Source organism: Elephas maximus, chromosome 5 (assembly GCF_024166365.1).
Source record: "Elephas maximus indicus isolate mEleMax1 chromosome 5, mEleMax1 primary haplotype, whole genome shotgun sequence".
In the NCBI taxonomy this organism is placed as follows: domain Eukaryota; kingdom Metazoa; phylum Chordata; class Mammalia; order Proboscidea; family Elephantidae; genus Elephas; species Elephas maximus.
In genome coordinates this window covers 161217358-161242142 of record NC_064823.1, presented here as the reverse complement: position 1 = coordinate 161242142, position 24785 = coordinate 161217358, and the positions used below count along the sequence as shown (strand labels likewise).

Genomic DNA, 24785 nt, shown 5'->3' with positions numbered 1-24785 from the left:
AGAACTGGGCAGTATTTGGTTCTGTGGTATATAGGATCGCTATGAGTCAGAACCAACTTGATGGCACCTAACAACAACAACAACAGCAAAAATCACCGTTCTTGATGTGACCTGATATGTTCAGCCCATCAGTTGTAAGGGGAGTTTCTTCAGGGGTGTGGCCTACACCCAAAGTATATATTGTCATTTCGGCAAAGCTCTCTTGCTTGCTGTGGATCCTGCGTCTGGCTCGTTATTGTCTGACCTCTGGTTCTTGGGACTTGAGCCAGCAGCCTGCCATATGCCTGCCCATCATGGGATTCATTGGCCTCCACAGCCTGTGAGCCAGCAGCCTGCCATCTTACCTGCCAATCTTGGGTTCATCAGCTTCCGCAGCCTGTGAGCCAGCAGCCTGCTGTCTGACCTGCCGACCTTGGGTTCATCAGCCCCTACAGCTGTGTGAGTCAGGAGACACCTCCAGCCTGATGCCTGACCTGTGGAGTTGGGACTTGCCAGCCTCTACAACTGTGCTGAGCCATTTCCTTGAGATAAATCTTTCTCTCTCTATGTATATATGTATGTGTGTGTGTGTATATATATATATAGTTCACTGGTTTTGTTTCTCTAGAGAACCCAGCCTAAGATAGGTCTTAAGCCTTCAAACCCATAAAACCAATGCTGCGTGGTGTTTGGTTAAGTCTAAGAAGTGTCCCTAAATGTGTCCCCATGTGCTTTGTTATGTATATGAGTACATGTGCAAACACGCTTTCATGCATTTGCATGTACCCTGGTGGCGTAGTGGTTAAGTGCTACGGCTGCTAACCAAAGGGTTGGCAGTTCAGATCCGCCAGGCGCTCCTTGGAAACTCTATGGGGCAGTTCTACTCTGTCCTATAGGGTCGCTATGAGTCAGAATCGACTCGATGGCACTGGGTTTGGTTTTTATACGTATATATGGAAACCCTGATGGTGTAGTGGTTAAGGGCTACAGCTGCTAACCAAAAGGTCAGCAGTTCGAATCCACCAGGTGCTCCTTGGAAACTATGGGGCAGTTCTACCCTGACTTATAGGGTCACTGTGAGTCGGAATCACCTCGATGGGAGCAGGTTTGGTTTTGGTTTTTATACTTCTGTATACACACACGTATGGACTCGCGGGCCGCCTGGAGCCTTCTCCCAGGCGGGCAGCATGTGATTAGCGCCTGCCAAGGCTAAGCCTCTCCTGCACCTGCATAGGCTGTGCCTCCTCCTTGGGCACCTCCTTGGGAAGAGGACAGTAATCAGGCAAGTGAGCAAGTAAGTGGTGCTAATCGAGCCTAAATCGTAGCGCACAGCGTCTGGCCTGCGGCTGTCTGTGTCTCAGGGTCGAGTGGCCCTGGCATGGGTAGGCAGAGGCCTCAGGGTCAGCGAGGCCTCGGCTTGGCAGTGCCCAGGTATCCCGGGCCCTCCTTGAGGACAGGGGTCCTGGCTGCCCAGGGACACCAGACCTCGGTGGGCACAGCAGGTCGCTGGGTTCAGAGGCAGTGAGCAGTCCTGGCCCTGGTGGCCTGTTGTCCCTGCAGTACATGCGTTTCCTTGACCATCGGCGTGGCCTGGCAGCTTCTCGTGTGCTTAGGGCCAGAGGGCCACCTGGCTTTACGGGGTTAAGGTAGAGGGAGCAGCCAAGTGTGAGGTGTACCACTGGACACTTTGCTGTGGCTCCCTGGCATTGGCACAGGACGTCCAAACCTTTATTGAAAGCTGACCCAGGAGAAGCTCTGAGCCCGAGGACAGCACTTCAGATACCCAGCCTGCACCTTGGGACTTCCAGCCTGTCAGGCCGAGCCTATGGGCGCCGCAGTCTCCTGGGGGTCTCTCCAGAGGCAAATACAGCAGGATCTCTTCTGCTGAGCGTTGGGGCGGGGTAGCAGGCGACACTTGGGACTGGTGTTCCCTGCCTAGCTCACCTCCTGGGAACAGCTGCAGGGAAAGAGAGTGGGTGGAGAGCTGGGCCTCCCTACCCGCCACCTGGCCTTCAGCCTTCGCCCTAGCTTTCCCTTGGCGGGGACCCGGCCAGGAACCCCTCCTGCCTGTCCTGCCATCTTGCCCCCGCCCGTTCCCCTTTGCCCTGCTATAGCACGGCCATGGCCATGAAGCAACAGGCGCCCTTTTAAGGCCCCCCAGCTGCAGTGTACCCCAGAGGTAGGAAAGAGATCGGCCAGGCCATGCTCATGCCTCCTTTTCCCCATGTACATGCCTGAGGGCCCTTAGAGGCCGAGCCTGGCTGGGTTCTGGCTTTGTCCTGGCCACAGTGCCACCTTAGCCATTCAGTCCCTTCTTGAGCTTCAGTCTCCTTGTCTCGCAAAGAGTGCATACCTGTGAGGCATGAGGGGTGCCCTGTGCAGGGCTAGGGGCACTGTGCCCCTCATGGTGACAGTGCTCGGACACACCGCTCTGCTCAGGCCCCATGGCTGCACTCTTGTAACTGGTGGGAACGGCCCCATGTCCTCAGATCCTGGGCCAGCTGCAACTCACCTGGCACCTGCTGCTTCTCAGACTCTGGAGACCCCGCAGGTGGAGCTGCAATGGTGACTTTTCTCTCCGTGAGCAGTTTTTGGCCTCAGAGTTTAGTATTCGGGCTACTCCAGCTTTGTGCAGTGACTGCGGGAAGCTTCATCTCTGTGCCTGCTCTGCAGGGTTTACAGCCAGTGAGAACTGCCTACTCTCTACCAGGTTTTACAGAACTTCCAGTCTATTTGTTTAAACTTTTTACTAAGAGAAAGAGAATTTCGTAATACTTCTTTCAGTTTATTCCGTGACATTGATCTCTTCAGGGTTTCACTTCTTTTGAAGTCCCCTTACATTGCACACAGACGCACACACAGACACATACAGCTGTACAAAGACACACAGAGATACATACAACACACACACATACACGTACGAATGTCATTAGGTGCCGTCGAGTTGGTTCTGACTCACAGCAACCGTATGTACAGTAGAACAAAACACTGCCCAGTCCTGTACCATCCTCACAATCATTGTTATGCTCGAGCCCGTTGTCGCAGCCACTGTGTCAATCTATCTCTTTGAGGATCTTCCTCTTTCTCACTGACCCTCTACTTTACCAAGCATGATGTCCTTCTCCAGCGACTGGCCGCTCCTGACAACGTGTCCAAAGTACATGAGACCAAGTCTCGCCATTCTTCTAAGAAGCATTCTGGCTGTACTTTCTGAGGCAGATTTGTTCATTCTTCTGGCAGTCCGTGGTATATTCATTATTCTTCACCAGCACCATAATTCGAAGACATCAGTTCTTCTTTATTCCTTTTATTCATTTTCCAGCTTTCACACACACACACACACCCAGAGACACCGATACAAACAACACAGACATACATATAGATATTACACAGATACAGACACACACACCTTTAGAAACTCCAGTGCCTCCAGCATTTTCAAATTTCTAAGCATAAAGTTTTCTTCACACAGGCTCCTGTTTGTGTCTTGGCCCTGACCTCCTCACGTTTGCAGTGTGAGTGTTTGGAAGGATCTCGTTGGTATTAGTTATTGGGGGCAGGGAGGGGGCACAGAGCTGACCTGGGGCCTCGGGGTCTGCTCTCTGCTGGAACCTTCTGCAGGCCTACGGGGAGTTTTGGTGGCCGCCCAGTGTCTTGGCCTTGGCTCAGGCACCGTGGCAATGCTGGGGGTCCTGGGGCCTCACGTCAGGCACGCAGACCTGGGGAGACCTTTGCCAGTGAGCCCGGCTGGTGAAACTGTGGTTCTCCTTCCCCTGTGGAGAGGTGAAGATGCATGCATGTGCTCACACGCAGCACGTGTTGCCAGCATGTCTCCTGAACAGAGCAGGGTGCTAATGGGTGCCCCAGGGGAGCCAGCTTGGCTTCTCTCAAATGTTACTGTGCGTGCCCCTCCCCCTCTGAGCACCCTGCAGGGCACACCGTGTCTGGGGTAGAGCCCCTCCTTGGCCTCTGGGGCTGCCCAGCTTCCTTGCCCTCAGCCTTTCAGAAGGAGCTCCTGGAGCCCCGAGGGCCAGGCTCACGATTTGCTTTGATGCTGGGGCCCCCTTCCCCAGCATGCACCATCTCTCCTCCCGAAACCCACCTTCCCACCGCTTCAGGATCTGAACTATCTTCCACACTCAGCCACCGCCTCGGGAAGACAGTCCCAACACCCTGCACGTCGGTCAGGGCCAGAGCCTCGACTTGGTGACACCTGTGTGTGCCCTGCGCCTGCCTGGCCCAGACACGCACCTAAGGGCAGGGCCTGAGTCTGCATCCACTCCTGCATCCTGCGTCGGCATCCTGTATCCTGCATCCCACATCCTCATCCTGCTGCCCGTACCTGCACCTGCGTCTGCATCCTGTATCCTGCATCCCACATCCTCATCCTGCTGCCCGTACCTGCACCTGCGTCTGCATCCTGTATCCTGCATCCCACATCCTCATCCTGCTGCCCGTACCTGCACCTGCGTCTGCATCCTGTATCCTGCATCCCACATCCTCATCCTGCTGCCCGTACCTGCACCTGCGTCTGCATCCTGTATCCTGCATCCCACATCCTCATCCTGCTGCCCGTACCTGTACCTGCGTCTGCATCCTGTATCCTGCATCCCACATCCTCATCCTGCTGCCCGTACCTGCACCTGCGTCTGCATCCTGCGTCTGCATCCTGTATCCTGCATCCCACATCCTCATCCTGCTGCCCGTACCTGCACCTGCGTCTGCATCCTGTATCCTGCATCCCACATCCTCATCCTGCTGCCGGTACCTGCACCTGTGTCTGCATCCTGCGTGGGCATCCTGTGTCAGCATTGGCATACCCCATCGGCACCCTGCATTCCATATTCATACTCACATCCCATATGCACATCCTGTATCCTGTACCCCATTTGTACCCTGTGTCCTGCATCTGTATCCTGTATCCTGTACCCCATTTGTACCCTGTGTCCTGCATCTGTATCCTGTATCCTGTACCCCATTTGTACCCTGTGTCCTGTATCTGCATCCTGTATCCTGTACCCCATTTGTACCCTGTGTCCTGTATCTGCATCCTGCATCCTGTACCCCATTTGTACCCTGTGTCCTGCATCTGCATCCTGTATCCTGTACCCCATTTGTACCCTGTGTCCTGCATCTGCATCCTGTATCCTGTACCCCATTTGTACCCTGTGTCCTGCATCTGTATCCTGTATCCTGTACCCCATTTGTACCCTGTGTCCTGCATCTGCATCCTGTATCCTGTACCCCATTTGTACCCTGTGTCCTGCATCTGTATCCTGTATCCCATTTGTACCCTGTGTCCTGCATCTGTATCCTGTATCCTGTACCCCATTTGTACCCTGTGTCCTGTATCTGCATCCTGTATCCTGTACCCCATTTGTACCCTGTGTCCTGCATCTGTATCCTGTATCCTGTACCCCATTTGTACCCTGTGTCCTGCATCTGTATCCTGTATCCTGTACCCCATTTGTACCCTGTGTCCTGCATCTGCATCCTGTATCCTGTACCCCATTTGTACCCTGTGTCCTGCATCTGTATCCTGTATCCTGTACCCCATTTGTACCCTGTGTCCTGCATCTGTATCCTGTATCCTGTACCCCATTTGTACCCTGTGTCCTGTATCTGCATCCTGTATCCTGTACCCCATTTGTACCCTGTGTCCTGTATCTGCATCCTGTATCCTGTACCCCATTTGTACCCTGTGTCCTGCATCTGTATCCTGTATCCTGTACCCCATTTGTACCCTGTGTCCTGCATCTGCATCCTGTATCCTGTACCCCATTTGTACCCTGTGTCCTGTATCTGCATCCTGTATCCTGTACCCCATTTGTACCCTGTGTCCTGCATCTGTATCCTGTATCCTGTACCCCATTTGTACCCTGTGTCCTGTATCTGCTTACTACATCCTGTATCTCACTTACATCCTACATCTGCATCTATATCCTGTATCCTGTACCCCATTTGTACCCTGTGTCCTGTATCTGCACCCTGTATCCTGTACCCCATTTGTACCCTGTGTCCTGTATCTGCACCCTGCATCCTGTACCCCATTTGTACCCTGTGTCCTGTATCTGTATCCTGTATCCTGTACCCCATTTGTACCCTGTGTCCTGCATCTGCATCCTGTATCCTGTACCCCATTTGTACCCTGTGTCCTGCATTTGTATCCTGTATCCTGTACCCCATTTGTACCCTGTGTCCTGTATCTGCATCCTGTATCCTGTACCCCATTTGTACCCTGTGTCCTGTATCTGTATCCTGTATCCTGTACCCCATTTGTACCCTGTGTCCTGCATCTACATCCTGTATCCTGTACCCCATTTGTACCCTGTGTCCTGCATCTGTATCCTGTATCCTGTACCCCATTTGTACCCTGTGTCCTGTATCTGCTTACTACATCCTGTATCTCACTTACATCCTACATCTGCATCTGTATCCTGTATCCTGTACCCCATTTGTACCCTGTGTCCTGTATCTGTACCCTGTATCCTGTACCCCATTTGTACCCTGTGTCCTGTATCTGCACCCTGCATCCTGTACCCCATTTGTACCCTGTGTCCTGTATCTGCATCCTGTATCCTGTACCCCATTTGTACCCTGTGTCCTGCATCTGTATCCTGTATCCTGTACCCCATTTGTACCCTGTGTCCTGCATCTGTATCCTGTATCCTGTACCCCATTTGTACCCTGTGTCCTGCATCTACATCCTGTATCCTGTACCCCATTTGTACCCTGTGTCCTGCATCTGTATCCTGTATCCTGTACCCCATTTGTACCCTGTGTCCCGCATCTGCATCCTGTATCCTGTACCCCATTTGTACCCTGTGTCCTGCATCTGTATCCTGTATCCTGTACCCCATTTGTACCCTGTGTCCTGCATCTGCTTACTACATCCTGTATCTCACTTACATCCTACATCTGCATCCTGCATCCTGTACCTCTGTTTGTATCCTGCATCCCGTGTGCACATCTGTACCCTGCATCCACATCTGTATTCCACACCCGCATCCTCATTCTGGGGCCTGTGCAGCACAGCTCAGGGCCAGGGCAGGTGTTTAAATGAATGAATAATTAACTTTACACAACCATCTCCTGATTTAGTTTTCTTTTGCACTTTTGAACTTAGTTTTGAACTTACCAATACTGCTTTGTTCCTACATGTTTCTTCCTGCCTTCTTTAAGGAGGCTTTTTCATTAGAAGTCTAACCTCCTAAGCTAAATGCTTTATTCGTGGGTTAGGTTTTTGTCTTCTTTTAATAATTACAATGATTTTTTTCTTTTGTGATGAAAGCTTTCACAGCTATGAGTTTATTTTTGAATAAATATGTCATTTAAAAACATGTTTCTATTGGGGTTGAATCTATTCCTTTCACAATTTTTATGTCCGACTTTTTTTTTTTTTTTTAACAGGGTACATACTTCTTCCTGCTTATCTCAGTTGATTCTCTTTGTTGTAGGAATGTTACTCAGGGACTTTAAACATTTAAGATAAAACTTTAAAATGTCATTGACTAAGGCTAGCTGATTCAAATCAAAGGAAGAAAGACATTTTGTTATGTTCCCAAACACGTCCTTCTTCCATCCTCTGGCCCAGTGTGGGAGCCTGGTTTGCGGACGATACCTCGTGCTGCACCAGACCCATTTAGATCAAAGTGATGAGCAGGTTGAGATTATAGTTGTTTGCTTTATACTCGGCATACTTAGAAATGGAAATGTAGCGACACATTTTTCCCTCGGATTCTGTTAATTAGGACAAACTTAATTTTGAAAGTTGTGTTCATTCATTTCCTGGGACCCCTGCCTGGTCTCAGCCTACACCTGCAGTCTCAAGTCTTAGGTGTTCTCCTGACCTCACACTGCGGTGATGCCACCAGAGACATGGAGGAAATGTGCTCCTGTCATCTGATGGCTGTCCTGGAGGGGCCAGAAAGTGTTTCGGGGTATCACTAAATTACTGAAATAGTGTTGGCTTTTTGTGTATAAAATAGAGATCACTATTAGTTTTTTTATTTTCTGGTTCTCCAGTTTTTTCTGCCTGGTAGATACATGTGTGTGTAATGGCAGCTCTCTTTCTTAACAGCCGACACGTTTATAGGCCGAGGCCTTGGTGGTTTAAGGGCAGAATTCTCACCTTCCGTGTGGGAGACCCGGGTTTGATTCCCCGCCAGTGCACCTCATGTGCAGCTACCACCTGGAGGCTTGCGTGTTGCTATGATGCCGAACAGGTGTCAGCAGAGCCTCTAGACTAAGAGGGACGAGGAAGAAAGGCCTGGTGACCTACTTCTGAAATCAGTCAGTAAAACCTCCATGGATCAACATAGGGTTACAGCTGGTCACGGGATGACACGAGACTGGGCAGCACTTCATCGTGTTGTGCGTGGGATCGCCACGAGTTGGGGCTGACTCTGTGGCAGTTAACAGTGACCATGACCATAGCTTCCCTCGTAGAAGTAAGATAGGATGGGGTGCAGCCCAGCCTGAAGTATGTACATTCCCTAAAAAAAAGATGTTGGAGAAGTTTGAGCTGATGTCTTCATGATTCTGTTCTTGCTACGTTTCCCTGGGCTCAGGGCATTCTTTGTCCCTCCCATGGTATCCCTGCCATACCCCTAGGTCCAAGATCTTCCTTTCTTTAGAAACGTACATGTGATGCCTGCTCAGTGGGGGTGGTGCCTAGGTGGCCATAGGACTGAACCTGGCCCCAGACGGGTGCTGCTTGTACTGGGCACTGTTGTTTTCTTTTTCATGCTTCTGCCTGGGGCTGACTTGCCCTTTCCGGTTTTCCACAGACCCCACCACTCCCTTTTGTTTCCCTCTCCACACTGAGTTGCTTACTTGATCTTGAAAGCACTAAAGTGAGCCATAGCTGTGGGGATTAGAGACAGTTTCTGGTCCTTTGGTTCAAGCTGACCTCTCCTCTTTCCCCAGCTTCTACCCTAAAATGATGAGGAGGCTCCAGGACAGAAAGCGGCCCCCATTAGTCATAACTGAAGGGAACGTGAAGGCAGAGGCGCCAGGGCTTGGCTTCAGGGCGGTGGGGACAGGTGGTGAGTGGGCACAGATCCCTCCCCAGGACTGTGCACACGTGGACTTACATGCACACACACACACAGACACACACATTTATATATGTGCACACACACTTGTAGTTGCACGTGTATAACACACATGCTAACTTACACATTAACAAGTGCATGCCGTTGCACACTCATGAGTGCACACAATGCACACACACACACGTGCACTCAGCTCCACACACAAGCACACATGCGTGCGCACACATACACGGTCAGCCACATAGCCACACGTGTGTACACACACACATGTGCACACGCATTCACATGCACACACACGTGCGCACACACGGCAGCAGTGTGACAGCCTGTCTAGATCGCAGGGAGGGGCTCCCAGGGAGCAGAGGGGATGTGCGTACAGCCCTCTCTGAGGCCCTGTCCCCTCTGCCGTCTGTGCGGCAGCGATGACGCTGTGTCCACAAGAGCGTGTGGGGTGGAGCAGGGCTCTGTCTTCCTGACGGTGGCTCACGGGCACTGTTAACCCCTCCTGGACCTTCCTTCATCTGTGAACATGCTCTCTCCAGCCTCAGCGAACCACAGTGATGTAATCCACAGCAGTGTGGGCCCCTGGCTTACCTGGGCAGTTGGCGTGGGTGTTTGGATGGGGGTCTGTTTATAGCTGGGGAGCTTTTTTGTACAGGGCAGAGAATAATTTCTGCGTTTTTCTCTGGAAAGGCCTGGGTACAGACCCCCCCCACCCTCCTTTTGGGGCCAAGATCTCACCTCCTGGAGGCATCTTTGTCCATGCAGTGCCCTAAATTCACACTTGGCCCATTAGTCAGCCAGATGGCGGCTCTCTGGCCCCAGGAAGGGCTCCTGCTGCCTGCCGGGCCGTTGTGACCACGTAGGCTTAGCTCCAGCTGGAGAGAGACCTTGCTACCGGGACGGGCCTCCCTCTGCTGGCCTCCTCGCCCCCCCATCCCACGGTTCTGAGGGGACCTGGCAGGTTTGGGGGCCCGAGGCAGCCGGTGGGCTCTAGTGACAGGGTCAGCTCCCTGAGGGGGGCCATGCAGAGCGGCCTTGGCCCCCTCCCGAAGAAGGGTACCCCTCTTGCAGTGGAAGTGGCAGGAAGGCACCGGTGGGTGGGCTGTGCCCACTGGGAACGAGGTACTGTTCTTTGCTCTCCCCCTCCTTCCTTGGGATGAGGGGTGTCAGCCTGGGGTCGGCTAGGGGCTGGTCAGAATTCTGGGGGCTGCGTTTGAGAGCAAAGGGGCAAGGCCTAGGTTCTGTTCTGCAAGCCGACGGCCTCGAGGCCTGGGAGGGCGCTCTCCCTGGGGCCCTGCCCTGTGGGGAAGGGCCGGGAGAGCTGTCTCCTGGCATCCTTTTCCCTTATTCTTCCAGTCAGTAGAACAAGAAAGAGGCAAAAAGGGTTGCCTCCCTTCCCCCAGCCCCAGTCTTGGGATCACCCACGGGTGACTTTCTGTCAGGGGTGTGACAGAAACCTGGGTGAGAAGGCGAAGCTGGTGGAGGGGACGTTTTGGTTCCCAGGACCAGGGGAGGCACAAGATGCCAGGACCTGTGGTGATGCTGGTGGGTGGGCAGGGATGGCAGGAGGGTGTCACCTGCATAGCTACAAACCGATTTGTTCTGGTTGGAACCCTTCCTGAGAATTTGCATCTCTAACAAGTTCTCTGCTGATAATTTGCATTTCCACCCCAGATATACTGAATCAGAATCTACACTTTAACAAGATCCCCTGGCGATTCTTATGTATAACTTCCTGGGACCTTGTTAGAAATGAAATTTCTCAGCAGGGGTTCGAACCAGAATGAACCAGTTCAAAGCCCTGCTCTCCTGGCATCTGCTGGGGTACCAGCCCACAGGGCAGGGGTCTCGGTCTGTCGTGTTCCTCCTGGCCCCAGTCTAGACCAGCACCCTGCAGAGAGGGGTGCTCAGGTGGCATCCGTTGGATGGATAGATAGATGGATAGAAGGAAGGGTGGATGGATGATGGATGGGTGGTATGGATTGATGGGTGTGGTGGGTAGGTATGGATAGATGGACTGGTGGGTAGGTGGATAAAAGGATGAGTGGATGAATGGAAGGAAGGATGGGTGGAAGATGGATGGGTGGATAGATGGTAGATGATGGATGGGTAGATGAATAGATGTTGGATGGGTGAATAGATGGATGGATGAATAGTTGCCAGATTCTCTTCCCCTGAAGACAGGGATCTCCACAGTTCAGGGGGCCTCCAGCATCTCCCAGGCTTACTTGTGTTCAGCAGCGTGGCCAGAGAGTGAGGCTCTTCTCTTTTCAGCTATTGTGTGAAAAGTACTAGGGAAGAATTCTCATTGGCCCTGCCTGGGTCACATGCCCACCACCCCTTGGACCAATCATTGGGTCCGGGACAACCAAGTGCCATGAGTGGCCCAGTCAGGTCCTGACCCACCTGGTCACTATAAGACATGGAGGGCAACATAGCTATGGCTCTGGAAAGTCTTGGGAGCTGGGCAGGCCCCATGTGGGGCTGCTCAGCCCCTTTGGGGTTTCCTCTCCCCACCCCAAGGCCTAGGCCATCATCTCTAGCTTATCAAGAGAGCCAGGCCCTGGTGAATAGTCTATTATGAGAGCAGCCAAGAACCCTGACAGCCAAGGAAACAGAACCCTGGGCCAAGGCCACTTAATGGGGTGGGAGCAGAATGTCAGCATGTGTGGAGACCACGGGTTTGAATGGGAAACAAATTGCAAGAAAAGGGGAAGCTATGAAAATAAAATTGTATTATATTGAACACAATATAAACACTACTATGCACAAATTCTTAGGCTGAATAAAAAGAGTGAATCAGGTGTTGGTTTTTGTGCCATCGTGTGTATACCAGCAAATTTTAATGCTCACGTGATCTGGTATGTGTACCTTCCCTTTATCTCTCTCTGCAAGATCATGAATGTACGTTCAAGGGCTTGGTCACTTTTTGCATCCTTGAAACCAGGTCCAAGGGAACCAGCCATTTGCACCTTGGGCAGTCACATGCCAGGCGGAAGGATGTGCAGGTGTAAAGGACCAGGGGCCAGTGAGCTGCTGAGTATGTAGGATGAGAAGAGGTGAGAAGGCCAGGAGACCGAGAAGGCCAGCAGGGCTGCAGCACAGCTGGAGGACTGGGGTCAGGCAGTCAGCAGGGTCTGCTTCTGGCCTGTGGGGAGCCTGGATTTTTCTAGGTGTGATGGACACTCTTCAAGACCCAGACTGGGAAAGCCCTGCATGTTTGGTGGAAGGCCCAAATCCACTGACATTTCCTGGCATTACAGAAACCGGGGTGAGAAGGCTGAGAAGCTTCTAGAGAGCGGGGAATGGTACCATCAATGACCCTTGATTCATGTTAAATGTTACTGTGTCACTCTGGGCACCTTCATTCATGGCTTTCTTTATCGTTTTAGTTTTAAGAATAAAAACACATTTTCTAGAGGCAGTTTCCTGGTCCTGGGGCCCCTTATCTGTGGGTCCTCCGGGGATGGGGCATTGAGGACCTGGTGTCTGGGGTGGAGGGAGCATGCCTGATTTCCCCAGAGACCCCCTCCTTCCCGGTGACACAGACCTTCCAGCCACCAGTGGTTTCACTTATGGTGGAATGCTGAGGGAGTTAGGACAGGTGGGCCAAGGGCACTGGCTGGAAAGATTCTTGTCGAAAGCTGAGGGAAGAGTGGTCTAAAGCTCGGGGTAAGCAGGAGCCCTGGGCCAAGGAGCGGTGCTGGTGATGACCCCTAGCAAGCTAGCAGGGGGCCTTGGAACAAGGTCACACCTGCCTGTGGTGCGGGGCTGGGGGTGATGGTGGGGGAGATGGGGTGGAGGCACAACCGGTGGAAGGTAGGGCTGGTGGGGGCGGAGCCTGTTGTGGGCAGGACCAGTGTAGGGGTGTGGCCAGTGGGGGGCAGGGACGGAAGAACGACTGGAAGAAGGGGCTGAGGTAGGGCCTCGGGGCCGGCTAGTGAAGGGGCTGGGCCTTTGGGCTTGAGCAGGTGGAGGGATGGGACCACACGGTTGGCAAGGGTTGCAGGCGGTGCCTGTGGATCCAGGCCCACTGGGCGGGACCAGTGGGGTGAGTGGGGTCAGTGGGTCAGGGCCTACAGAGAGAGTGGCCCTGTGGCAGGTGGGGTCTGTGGAGCCAGTGGGAATGGGGCCTGTAGGGGCAGGACCTGCGGAGGACAAGGTGGAGGGCCAGAGGGGGGTGCCTGTGTGGCAGTGGCGTCACTGGGAGGGCGTGGGAGTGACACTGTCAGAATGGGTGACAACGAAATGACTGTCTATAAAAATTTTATTCAATGTTTCATTAGAACTTTATTATGTTTTGTAAAAATATCCCTGTAGTTAGTTACGACGATGAAAACATTTCTCGTAAACCTAGTTTGTAAGTAGCAATTTATCTACAAAGCTGAAACTGTGTGCTAATTTGCTTTTTGAACCTCCTAATTCACTCCTCAGAGCTGTCACTGTTACTCAACTACAGTGACAGTTAGAATCACGGGGTGTCCTCTCTACCCCTACACACACAGGCTGTTTTTCGTTGCTGCTGGTGTGTTTATCGTCTCTGATTTTGTCAGATTTTCTGGTGCTTTAGCTACAATATTGTGGTCATTAGTATTTGTGAATCTGTGTCAATAAGTTTTTTGAGAATGAAGTAGTCATTAAAGGAAAAGAGAAAGATCAAAAAAGGCCTCCGCTCAGTTACTAAAGATGTCGTGACTAATAAAGTCGTCAGTCAATGTAGAAAGATTTTACAGAAATTTTGTTGTTAGTATTCGTGTAATCTATGAAAGATTACATGTAAGCAATTTATAACTATATCACATATTTCTCTATGGTTAAAATTGACAATAAACATTACTAAGGATTTCTGGTGGCGCAGTGGTTAAGAGCTTGGCTGCTAACCAAAAGGTCGGCAGTTCAAATCCATCAGCTGCTCCTTGGAAACCCTGTGGGGCAGTTCTGCTCTGTCCTGTAGGGTCACTATGAGTCAAAATCAACTTGACAGCAACAGGCTTGGTTTTGGTTTAAGGATTCTGTATGATCTGGTAGGGGAGGAGGTCCGTGGAGGGGGTGAAGGTATCATGAGTTACCAACCCTAGTGACACCACTGCTGTGGAGGGCTGGCTGCTGGGATGTGCCGACTGGAGGGGCGGGACCCGTGGGGGCAGGGCCTCAGGGGCCAGCTGCTGCAGGGGAGCAGCCTGCGGAGAAGGGGTCGTCGGGGTCGTCAGGAGGAGCAGGCTGAGGGAGGGTGGGGCAGGCAGGGGAGCAGCCTGCGGAGAAGGGGTTGTCGGGGGTCCTCAGGAGGAGCAGGCTGAGGGAGGGTGGTGCAGGCAGGGGAGCAGCCTGCGGAGAAGGGGTCGTCAGGGGGTCCTTAGGAGGAGCAAGCTGAGGGAGGGTGGGGCAGGCAGGGGCTCGGCCTGCAAAAGGGTGGGGGCTCTGGGGGCGGGGCAGGTGGCATGCCTGTTGGGTGGGTCAGGCTCTGTCACCTCCCTGTCTCCCTTGCAGAGGTCAGACCCGCAGCTGCTTGCCCAGTTCTACTACGCAGACGAGGAGTTGAACCAGGTGGCGGCAGAGCTGGACAGCCTGGACGGGCGGAAGGAACCGCAGAGGTGCACCCTGCTGGTCAGCCAGTTCCGCTCCTGCCAGGTGAGCAGTTTCATGGGGTCCCTGGCGGGAGCCCATCCGTCCTGAGCGGGCATCGCAGGGGTGCTGGGCCTGCCTTCTCTGCTGGCCTCCCAGGTGGGCCCATGGGGCCCCTGGGCTGGCCTATGGGACATAAGTCAGAGCTGTGGACCCCGCCCCCAGGTCCACCTGGTCTCCAGGGCTGCCATGGCCAAGTGCTGCAAAGCGGGTGCCCTGTGAGAACAGAAGTGCGTCGTCTGTCTGTCCTGAAGGCTGGAAGTCTAAATTCAGGGCATCAGCGGGCCACATTCCCTCGAAGGTGCTAAGGGAGGGGTCCTTCCATTTCTCTCCTGGCTTCTGGTGGCCCCAGGTGTTTCTTAGATTGTGGCAACTTCACTCCATTCATTGCCTCCGTCTTTACATGGCTGCCTGCCCTCTGCGTCTTGTCTCCTCTTTTATAAAGACACCTGTCATATAGAATTGGTGGTGCAGTGGTGGTGCAGCAGTTTAGAGCTCAGCTGCTAACCGAAAGGTGAGGAGTTCGAATCTACCAGGTGCTGCTTGGAAACCCTATGGAACAGTTCTACTCTGTCCTATAGCGTCACTATGATTTGGAATCAACTGGACAGCAATGGGTTTGTTTTTTTGGGGTCATGTAGCATTAGGACTCACCTTACTCCAGTGTGACCTCGTGTTAACCTAACTGACAACATGTTCAAAGGCCCTATTTCCAAAAAATGTCACGTTCATAGGTACAGGGATTGGACTTGAACACATCTTTCGGGGAACACAATTCGATCCATAACAGGGTCCATTCAGTCTGGTTGGTGAAATAAGGCATAGGAGAAGGGGACAGCTTTGAGCAGGACAGGCGGAGTCTTGAGGTAGGTTAGAAGTTGCCAGGGGTGCAGGATATGCTTTGCAAGCAGAAGTTGGAGGGAACCCGGGTGATGAGAAGCGAGCAGGTGCCTGGGCCTGGAAGCTGCCAGGGTGCGAAGGGCCCAGGCCTGCTGAGGTGCGCTCCATCCAAGACTAGTGGGACCACAGCGCGGCCGTCAGCCTCCCCTGCTGCTGACTCATGTCCCCTGAGCTTCTGCTGCATAATTCAGCCGTGGCCAGGAGCTGCTGCTAAAAATACCTTCAGCTAACAACATTTTCTTCCCAGTTTACAAAGCGTTCGCTAGGCTCTACCAGCATGGGAGCATCTGGTGCACATTTTTGTCAAGTGACAATCACGGGTCTTTCACAAAGCGCGGGGACATCCTGGGCGTATTCTCCCACAATGTCTTGCTGGGCCTTTGCTACCCTGGAAGAGGGGGCTGGGTGTGCCTACCTGATGGGAGGGAGCATGCCACTGCCAGCACAAGGGTCCTGTCTCACGTGCCCACTGTGCTCGGCCACAGCCCAGGCTGGCTGCAGACCCGGCCCTGCTCCCTGTGCCCAAAGGCAGACCCCCCAGGTGCAGCTCTGGCAGGACTCCCAGCATCAGAACTACCGTGTCTGCGGCCAGGAGGGCTTTTCTGACCAGCTTGGACTCTGGGATTTTCTGGTCAGCGTGGGCTCTGGGCTCTGGGCTCTTCATTCTTTTGGGCCTCAAGGCTTCGAGCAATTCAGTGAAGCCCGTGTGCCTGTGCAGAGGTTTGGACCAAACGTCTCAGGCTCCTTTTGAAATAGGCTTCTGTGTGCCCAGGACAAGTCCCAGCTCCCAGGCGGCCCAGTTAGCTGAAGTTCCTGCCCAGGGCAACAGGTACCAAGGTACCTGTGGAGCCTGGAGGAGGAAGCCTACCTGATAGGAGGGGACCCCACGGAAAGCAGTTTCCCCTTGGGGAGAGGGTGCTTCTAGGGAATCGAAGGCTGTCTGCCCTCAGGTCCCATCTGTGAAAAAGGGCGCCATGTGGGAAGCTGCTCATAGTGGTTGCCTGTGTGGCGGGGGCTGTTTTCCCTTTATACCTCCTCTGGCTCATGTGCATTTTTTTTTAACGTGATGGCGTAGATGATAAAGTATTGCATTAAGTGAGTACTAAAATGTAAGGAAAGCGCCCAGTAGTACGATGTTAAGCTCTTGGCTGCTAACTGGAAGGTTGGCAGTTGGAACCCACCCAGCGGCTCTGTGGGAGAAAGACCTGATGACCTGCTTCCATGAAGATTACAGCCAAGAAAACCCTGTGGGGCAGTTCTACTCTGTCACATGGAGGTGCCATGAGTCGAAATAGACTTGACAACACACAGCAACAACAACAACAAAAGGTGATCATGGGGACTAGACAGAGGGCCTCTGCCCAGGAGCACAAAGCAGCTGGGCCTGTGGGGGGCTGTCAGAGCTGGCTGGGGGGTCCAGATGTAAGGAGCAGTAGGGGTGGGAGCAGGGGCACCAGGCTGTATGGGGCTGTGGAACTCAGTGGCCGCTTCTTGGGATGGGGCCGCTGATGGCTTTTAGCAAGAACGCATTTCAATGAGATTTGCTCAGTGAGAAAGATCTGGAAGGGAATACTAGCAGGTACAGATAGTGAATTACACACACATCCTCCTCTTCTCTGGGGGCCTCTGAAGGAGCTGTGAGGCATGGAGATTGTCAAACCCTCAACGCCATCTGATGTGGTGGTCACCTCCTACTTGGTGGTCTTTGTCCACTTGACTTGCAGGACCCCTGCCCCCTCACTCCTACCCTGCCAGGCCCTTCACCTCTCCCTTTGCCGTCCTCCTTGGGAGTGCCCTCTCATTTTCTTGTCTTCCTCTGTGGCAGCCTTGTCTGGACTTGGGGCTGCAGGCACCATCTGCACTGACCACTTCTACACGTACCCCTCCCAGATCCAGGTGTGTGCCCTGCACTGCTTCCCAATGCTCCTCTGGGACGTCTCCCAGGCAGTTCAAACCCAACATGTCAGACCCGGAACCCTGCCTGGTCTCTGGTGAGGACAGCTCCTGCCTCCCAGGGGCTCAGGCCAGAACCTCAGAGGCACCCTCCCTCTCCGTTCCGTCTCGTACTGATGTCTGATCTAAGTCAGGAAATCCCATTGGTTCTACCTTCCACCTGTCTCCCAAATCCAGCCACTCTGTCTACCTCCCTGGCCACCACTGTGTTCTCAGTCACCATCCTCTCTGTCCTGGGATCCTCAGGGACTCCCGCCATCCTCCCTGCCTTGGCCTCTGCCCCACTTTTGTCTTCTCTCAGCCAGGAGCCAGTGAAATCCTTGTGACACTGGAGTCAGACCCACCCCCTCCTCCACTCAGAGCCCTGCTAACCAAAGACAGTCCAAGGCTTCGAGGCCCTGCTGACCTGGACCCCGTGTGAGGTTCTCACCTCCCTGCTGCAGTGAATCTTCCAGGTGGTGATCCCAACCCGCCTGCTCCCTAAAGCTCCCACTCAGTTGTGAACAGATGGCTGAGGGGTTGGAGGAGGGCCTCCAGGAAGGAAGTGAGAAACCACGTGTCCACATGGAGACCAGATGACTCAGGAGTATCTGATACCGATGGGGAACGGAAAAGCACAGAGAAACCCTCAATCATGGTTCTCTGAGAGGTTTGAGGCAGTGCCGAATACTGCGTAGAACCACAGAACACCTCGAAAAGTGGCCACCAGAGAACATGAAGAGGCCTTCAGTGAGAGGTTTGAGAGGTTCCACTGAGAAGATCTCTCCGGGAGTATAAAAAAAGAAAGGAACATGGAGGAGAAGAAACTTCTGGTCCCAGCCTGAGTGAGGCCAAGAGAGCAGACACAGATGGAGACAGTGGAGGGGGACTCCCTAAGAAACAGTGAGGCTGCTTCCCAGGCACAGAGCAGGCAGAGCAGGCGGGCTGGCGGGTGTCTCAGACTGCCACTGCTGCTATAACAAATACCACAGTGGTCACTTTAAAGAAGAGAAATTCAGTGTCTCATAGCTCTGGAGGCTCGGAGTCCAAATCAGGGTTTCACCTTGTGGATTCTTTCCTTGTTGGTAGTCCTGGGAGTTCCATTGTCCTTGGTGGTCCTTGCATGGTATCTGTCTTCCCTGACGTGTGCTTATTCCTGTGTCTAACCTGCTCCTTTTTTTTTTTTTTTTTAAACTCAGAAGTGATTAGGTTTAGGACACACCCTACACTGATTTGACCTCATTAGCCTAACAAAGAAATCCCTATTCTCCAAAGGGATCATGCCCACAGGTATAACCTAAAACCAAACCAAACCCACTGTCATCAAGTCATTCCGACTCATAGTGACCCTATAAGGACCCTATAAGGATTAGGATTCCAACTCATATTTTGGGGGACACAACTCAATCTATAACAGTGGGGATGCAAATGTCACGCCATGCCGTAGTATAAGCTCCAGGGAGTTAGAGAAGGAACTCAGCTTTTACAGAATCCATGGCGGGCCAGAAAAGTGGGTTCTGGCTGGTTTCCAGGATGACCCCCATCTCTCATGATGACCAAGGGACCAGAGAGGCCAGAGGGTCTTTTGACTTGCTGGGCCATTGACACCCTTTTTCCCATCATAAAGTGCCCTTATTGTGCCCACCATGCTGGACACTCATAACTCACAGCTAACACCCTCTCCTGTGTCTGCTCTCAGCGGGGGGTGGAGGGAAGGCTGTGGCTTCCAAGAGTGAATTTTTTTTCCCAACCTGCTTATGCCGGTTCACTTGTTATTACAATTTTGTGTTGTACAAACTGAAAACTAAGTTTTTGCCTGACTTGGACAGCCTTGGTAGGGTAAATCAGGAAAAGGAAAATGTCTCTGGAATTGGGTGTGGGTAACATTTAGAGAAACAAATCATAAAAATCTAAAAGGGTTTTGCACTCACATAGCAATACAAGTGTCTTTTCTTGTTTTACTCTGAAGACACCTATGTTCAGGTCCTCCAGACCACTGTAGAATTGGTGATTCCTGAGGAATCACAAGGCTCCGCATGTAGTCTTACTCACAGCTGATCTTTATTACAGCAAGAGGACACACAGCAAGCTGAGCACAGGGAAAAGGCGCGTGGGGCTAAGTCTGGCGAAACCAGACATGAGCTTCCAGGGTCCTCTCCCTGTAGACTCACATGGGCCGCACTTCATTCCCCCTGCAGGCCTCCTTATTGGATACTCAATGCCCAGAGTTTTTTGGGGGCCTGGTCACATAGGAAGGATCCCTGGTAGCGCAGTGGTTAAGTGCTCAGCTGCTAACCGAAAGGTTGGCCTTTGGAACCCACCAGCTGCTCCATGAGAGAGATAGGGCAGTCTGCTTCCACAAAGATTACAGTCTTGGAAACCCTATGGGGCAGTTCTACTCTGTCCTATGGGTCTCTGTGAGCTGGAATCGACTTGACGGCAAAGGGTTTGGTGTTTTAGTTTATGGTCAGCTTAGGAGCCCTGGAGGTGCAGTGGTTAAGTGCTTGGCTGTTAACTGAAAGGTTGGCAGTTTGAACCCACCAGTTGCTCTGTGGAAGAAAGATCTGGCAGTCTGTTTCCATAAAGATCACAGCCTTGGAAAACCTGTGAGGCAGTTCTACTCTGTTCTACAGGGTCACTGTGAGTCAAAATCTATTCAATGGCAGTGGTTTGGTCACGTGGACATCTCTGCCTGGCATGTCCCAAAATTCCAGACTCCTCGAAGGGAAGCAGGAGTTCAGCGCTGACCACATTGCTCTAGTGGACTGCGTGGGCTCAGTGAGCTACTCTTGTCAAGACATGGTGGGAACCGTCCCCAGATCCAAGCTCCCAAATGCCAGCTAGGGGCCGATATACAAACAGCCTTTCTAAGGAAGCAGTCAGATGTGCTGTGTGGATGTTCTTCTGCTGACCCCCAATTGGAAATTGTAGCCGATGTCCACTTAGAGCCCCCACACCCAGAGAAACGGGTTAAAAGAACAGCAAAGGATGCCTTCATGGGCATATTTCAATTTAATAAAATGTGTAAGATGTGTGGAAAATGGAAAACTTTAAGTTCCTTTGCAGCAGAAATGGTTTGCACTTAGCTGCTAACTGAAAGGTTGGCGGTTTGAACCCACCCAGTGGCTCCGCAGGAGAAAAGGCCTGGCAATCTGCTCCCATAAGTATTATAGCTAGAAAACCCTATGGGGCAGTTCTGCACTGTCACATGGGGTTGCTATAAGTTGGAATCAACTTGACAGCACCTAACAACAACACTAATCAAAAGGTTGGCAGTTCAAACCCACCTAGTGGCCCCACAGAAGAAAGACCTGGTGACTTGCTTCCATAAGATTACAGCCTAGAAAACCTTATAGAGTAGTTTTATCCCGTACCACATGGGGTCACCATGAATTGGAACTGACTGGATGGCAACAGGTTTGTTACTTGTTTGGTTTGGTTTTTGGGAAGCTGGGTGTGATGGTGAAGGTTGTGTGTCAACTTGGCTGAGCCATCATTCTCAGTAGTTTGGCAGTTGTATGATGTTGTGATCATTTCCATGATGAGATTTGATATAATGTGATCACCTCCATGATGGGATCTGCTGTGAGTAGCCAATCAGTTGCAAGAGTGTTTCCTTGGGCATGAGGCCTGCATTGAATGTAAGTGGACATTCTGGCAAGACTCGTGGGCTTTTGCTCACTCTGGATCCTGCCGCTGTCTCCTGTTTGTCTAATCTCTGGTTCTTGGGACTTGAGCTAGCAGCTCACCTGTGGTCTTGCCTGCTGATCTTGGGATTTGTCTATCTTTGCAACCTGTGAGCAAGAGCCCTGCTCTCTGACCTACTGATCGATCTTGGGTTTGCCAGCCCCTGTGGGTATGTGAATCAGGAGATGCCTCTATCCTGACCCACGTGTTTGAGATGTTCCTGCTTCTACAACCCTGTGAGCCATTTTCTTGATATAAATATATACATTTATACACTTTACTGGTTTTGCTTCTCTAGAGAACCCAACCTAAGATGGGACATTTTGTCTTTTCTCATCTTCCGGCTGCTCATTTGAGTGTCCTCTGTAGGCTTGTCTGTTTGGTTATACGCTCCCTCATTTATTTGATAGCAGACCTGCATGGGGGGTGGGGAATGTCACAGGGAGTGAGGACATTTCTCGGCCCTCAGGTTGTTGGAGTCAGGAAAGTGTTGCATGAACAAAGCCTGTGACGCATGAGTTGACGTGCGTTCCCTCAAAACGTGAAAAGTCTGGTGAGGTGGGTTTAGAATGAGCAGTTGTGCCAGGAGCAGCCCACCTTAACCAGCACGTCATTGTTTCATGGCCTTGATTTTAGTTGTGGTGAAAATATATACAACAAACATTTATCTGTTCAACAATTTCTACGCGTACACAGTTCAGTGACACTGATTACATTCTTTATGTTATGCCACCATTATTACTATCCTTTTCCAAATCACTCCACCACCATCAGCATAAACTCAATGCCCCAAAGATGACCTTGTCATTGTGGGGAGATTAGCCAAGGCCTATGGGCTCCTCCTAATGGCCAGATTTAGCCCCCGTACCCCGACCTGAGTCAGTTCCCAGCAGGACACAGATGTCCGTGTCAAGAACCTGGAGCCATGACTTTCTTGGCATTGGGGCCGGTGGCTCAGTGGCTCAGCACAGCCAGTGGACACCCTCTGCTTGCCCCACAGTTGTCCGACCCAGCCTAGGTGACCCATTCCCAAGTCCCCTCTCCCCCTCACTCCCACCTGGAGCATATCAGGCCTCCAGGTACCATCTGAACCCTCAGTGGCACATCGGGGCATCTGTGCAAAGAAGGCATGGCAGTGCTTGCCCGGCCCAGCCCAGCTTCCCAGGGCCTCCAGGAACGTGGATGTGGGAGGCACAGGGCCCTGGAGGGCTACATACTGTGGGTCCCTGGCTGGGTTCTGTTCACAGTGGCCTCCTTCACCCTCCCCTGGCTTTTCCCCACAGGTCAGCACCTTCTGGCTTGGGTATTGAATCCATGCAAGGGAGCTTGCCCTTCTTTCCAGGGAGCCTCGTCCTCCTTGGGGGTGGCGGGTCTCCACACGGGTCCTCTGGGGGACGATCTGCCAGCATTCCTGCTGGGAAGTCTGATTCCTCTCATTGGCAAGGCCACAGAGAGCCTCATGCATTCTGAGCTCCTGCCAGACAAGAATGAGAGCTTTATGAACCGCCTGTCTGCTGGGCTGGCTGTTGACAATGGAGAGTAGAGGAATGGTGTTGGTGGCTGGCTGCTGGCTTGCTCAGTGATGGGAGGAGAGAGGAAACCCTGGGTGGAGCAACAGTTAATCCTCTGGGCTGCAAACAAAGGTTGGAAATTGAGTCCACCTAGAGGCACCTTGGAAGAAAGGCCAGATGATCTACTTCCAAAAAATCAGGCACTGAAAACCCTATGGAGCATAGTTCTATTCTGACACACATGAGGTTGCCATGAGTTGGAACTGACTTGATGATAGCTGGTGTAGTTTGTTTTTTTGGAGGAGAGGAACATTCTGGCTGTATTTCTTCTGAGACAGATTTGTTTGTTCTTCTGGCAGACCATGGTATATTCAGTATTCTTTGGCAACACCATAATTCAAAGACATCAATTCTTTGGTCTTCCTTATTCATTGTCCAGCTCTTGCATGCATATGAGGCAATTGAAAATACCGTGGCTTGGGTCAGGTGCATCTTAGTCCTCAAAGTGACATCTTTGCTTTTTAACACTTTAAAGAGATCTTTTGCAGCAGATTTGCCCAGTGCAATATGTCATTTGATTTCTTTACTGCTGCTTCTGTGGGCGTTGATTGTGGATCCAAGTAAAATGAAATCCTTGACAACTTCAGTATTTCCTTTTTTTATCATATTGCTTATTGGTCCACTTGTGAGGATTTCTGTTTTCTTTATGTTGAGTAGGTCTAATCCATACTGAAGGCTGTTGTCTTTGATCTTCATCAGTAATGGATGAGAACACAGTATTAAGGTCGTGGTAACCCACAATGAGGCACCATTTATTCTTTTCAAGTTAATAAAATGCCAAATGTGGATGTTGAATGGAGAAGCAGTGGGTATCTTGTAGGCAGTGTATATTTGAGTCTTGCTTTTTTATCTAATCTGACTATCTCTGCCTTTTAGTTGGAGTGTTTGGGTCATTTATATGTAATGTAAACTTTGTCGAAGGACCTCGGTGGTGCAGTGGTTAAGTACTCGGTTGCTAACTGAAGGTCAATGGTTCAAACTCACCAGCCACTCTGTGGGAGAAAGATGTGGCAGTCTGCTTCCACAAAGATTTACAGCCTTGGAAACCCAGTGGGGCAGCTGTACTCTGTCCTATAGGGTCACTGTGAGTTGGACTCAACTCCATGGCAATGGGTGATCTTTGATATTATAAGGATTTGAGGTCTGCATCCCACTGCTGTCCTGCTCCCTCAGGGGTTCTCTGTTGTGTTCCCTGTCAGGGCAGTCATCAGTTGTAGCCGGGCACCATCTAGTCCTTCTGGTCTCAGGATGATGTAGTCTCTGGTTCATGTGGCCCTTTCTGTCTCTTGGGCTTGTAATTACATTGTGTCCTTGGTGTTCTTCGTGCTCCTTTGATCCAGGTGGGTTGAGACTCATTGATGCATCTTAGATGGCCGCTTGCTAGCGTTTAAAACCCCAGACACCACTGTTCAAAGTGGGATGCAGAATGTTTTCTTAATAGATTTTATTATGCCAGTTGATTTAGATGTCCCTTGAAACCATGGTCCCGAAACCCCTGCCACGCTGGCTTTCGAAGCATTCAGTTTATTTAGGAAACTTCTTTGCTTTTTGTTTCGAGCTTTCTTATGATGAACATATATTAATTTTTATTTAACAAATAAAGAAAAAAATTTACCCGTTCCATGTTTATGTAATTCTACAGAATAAATGGTAGATTTTTTTAAAGAATGGGATATATATACTTTTAATTTTATTGTGCTTTAGGTGAAAGTTTACAGCACAAATTAGTTTCTCATTTGAAAATGTGTACACAAATTGTTTTGTGACATTTGGTTGCATTCCCCACAATGTGTCAGCACTCTTCCTCTTTCCATTCTGGGTTCCCTGTGTCCATTTGTTCAATTTTTCTGTCCCTTCCTGCCTTTTCATCCTTGCTTTTGGGGCGGCATTGCCCATTTGATTTTGTATACTCGATCGAACCCAGAAGCGCGTTCCTCGTGTGTTACTCTTTGTTTTATAGGCCTGTCTAATCTTTGGCTGAAAGGTGGGCTTCAAGGGTGGCTTCAGTTCTGAGTTAGCAGGGTGTCTGTGGCCA

At 51.5% G+C, this 24785-nt stretch overlaps 1 protein-coding gene across 1 annotated transcript in view; it reads left to right on the top strand.

The window, feature by feature from the left end:
- The window catches only part of ZFYVE28 (zinc finger FYVE-type containing 28), a 128259-nt gene that overhangs the window by 36164 nt on the left and 67310 nt on the right, over positions 1-24785 (top strand). Inside the window, exon 2 of the mRNA XM_049886598.1 lies at positions 14526-14666. Coding sequence (XP_049742555.1) covers positions 14526-14666 — 141 coding nt within the window. The remainder of the gene's footprint in view (positions 1-14525; positions 14667-24785) is intronic.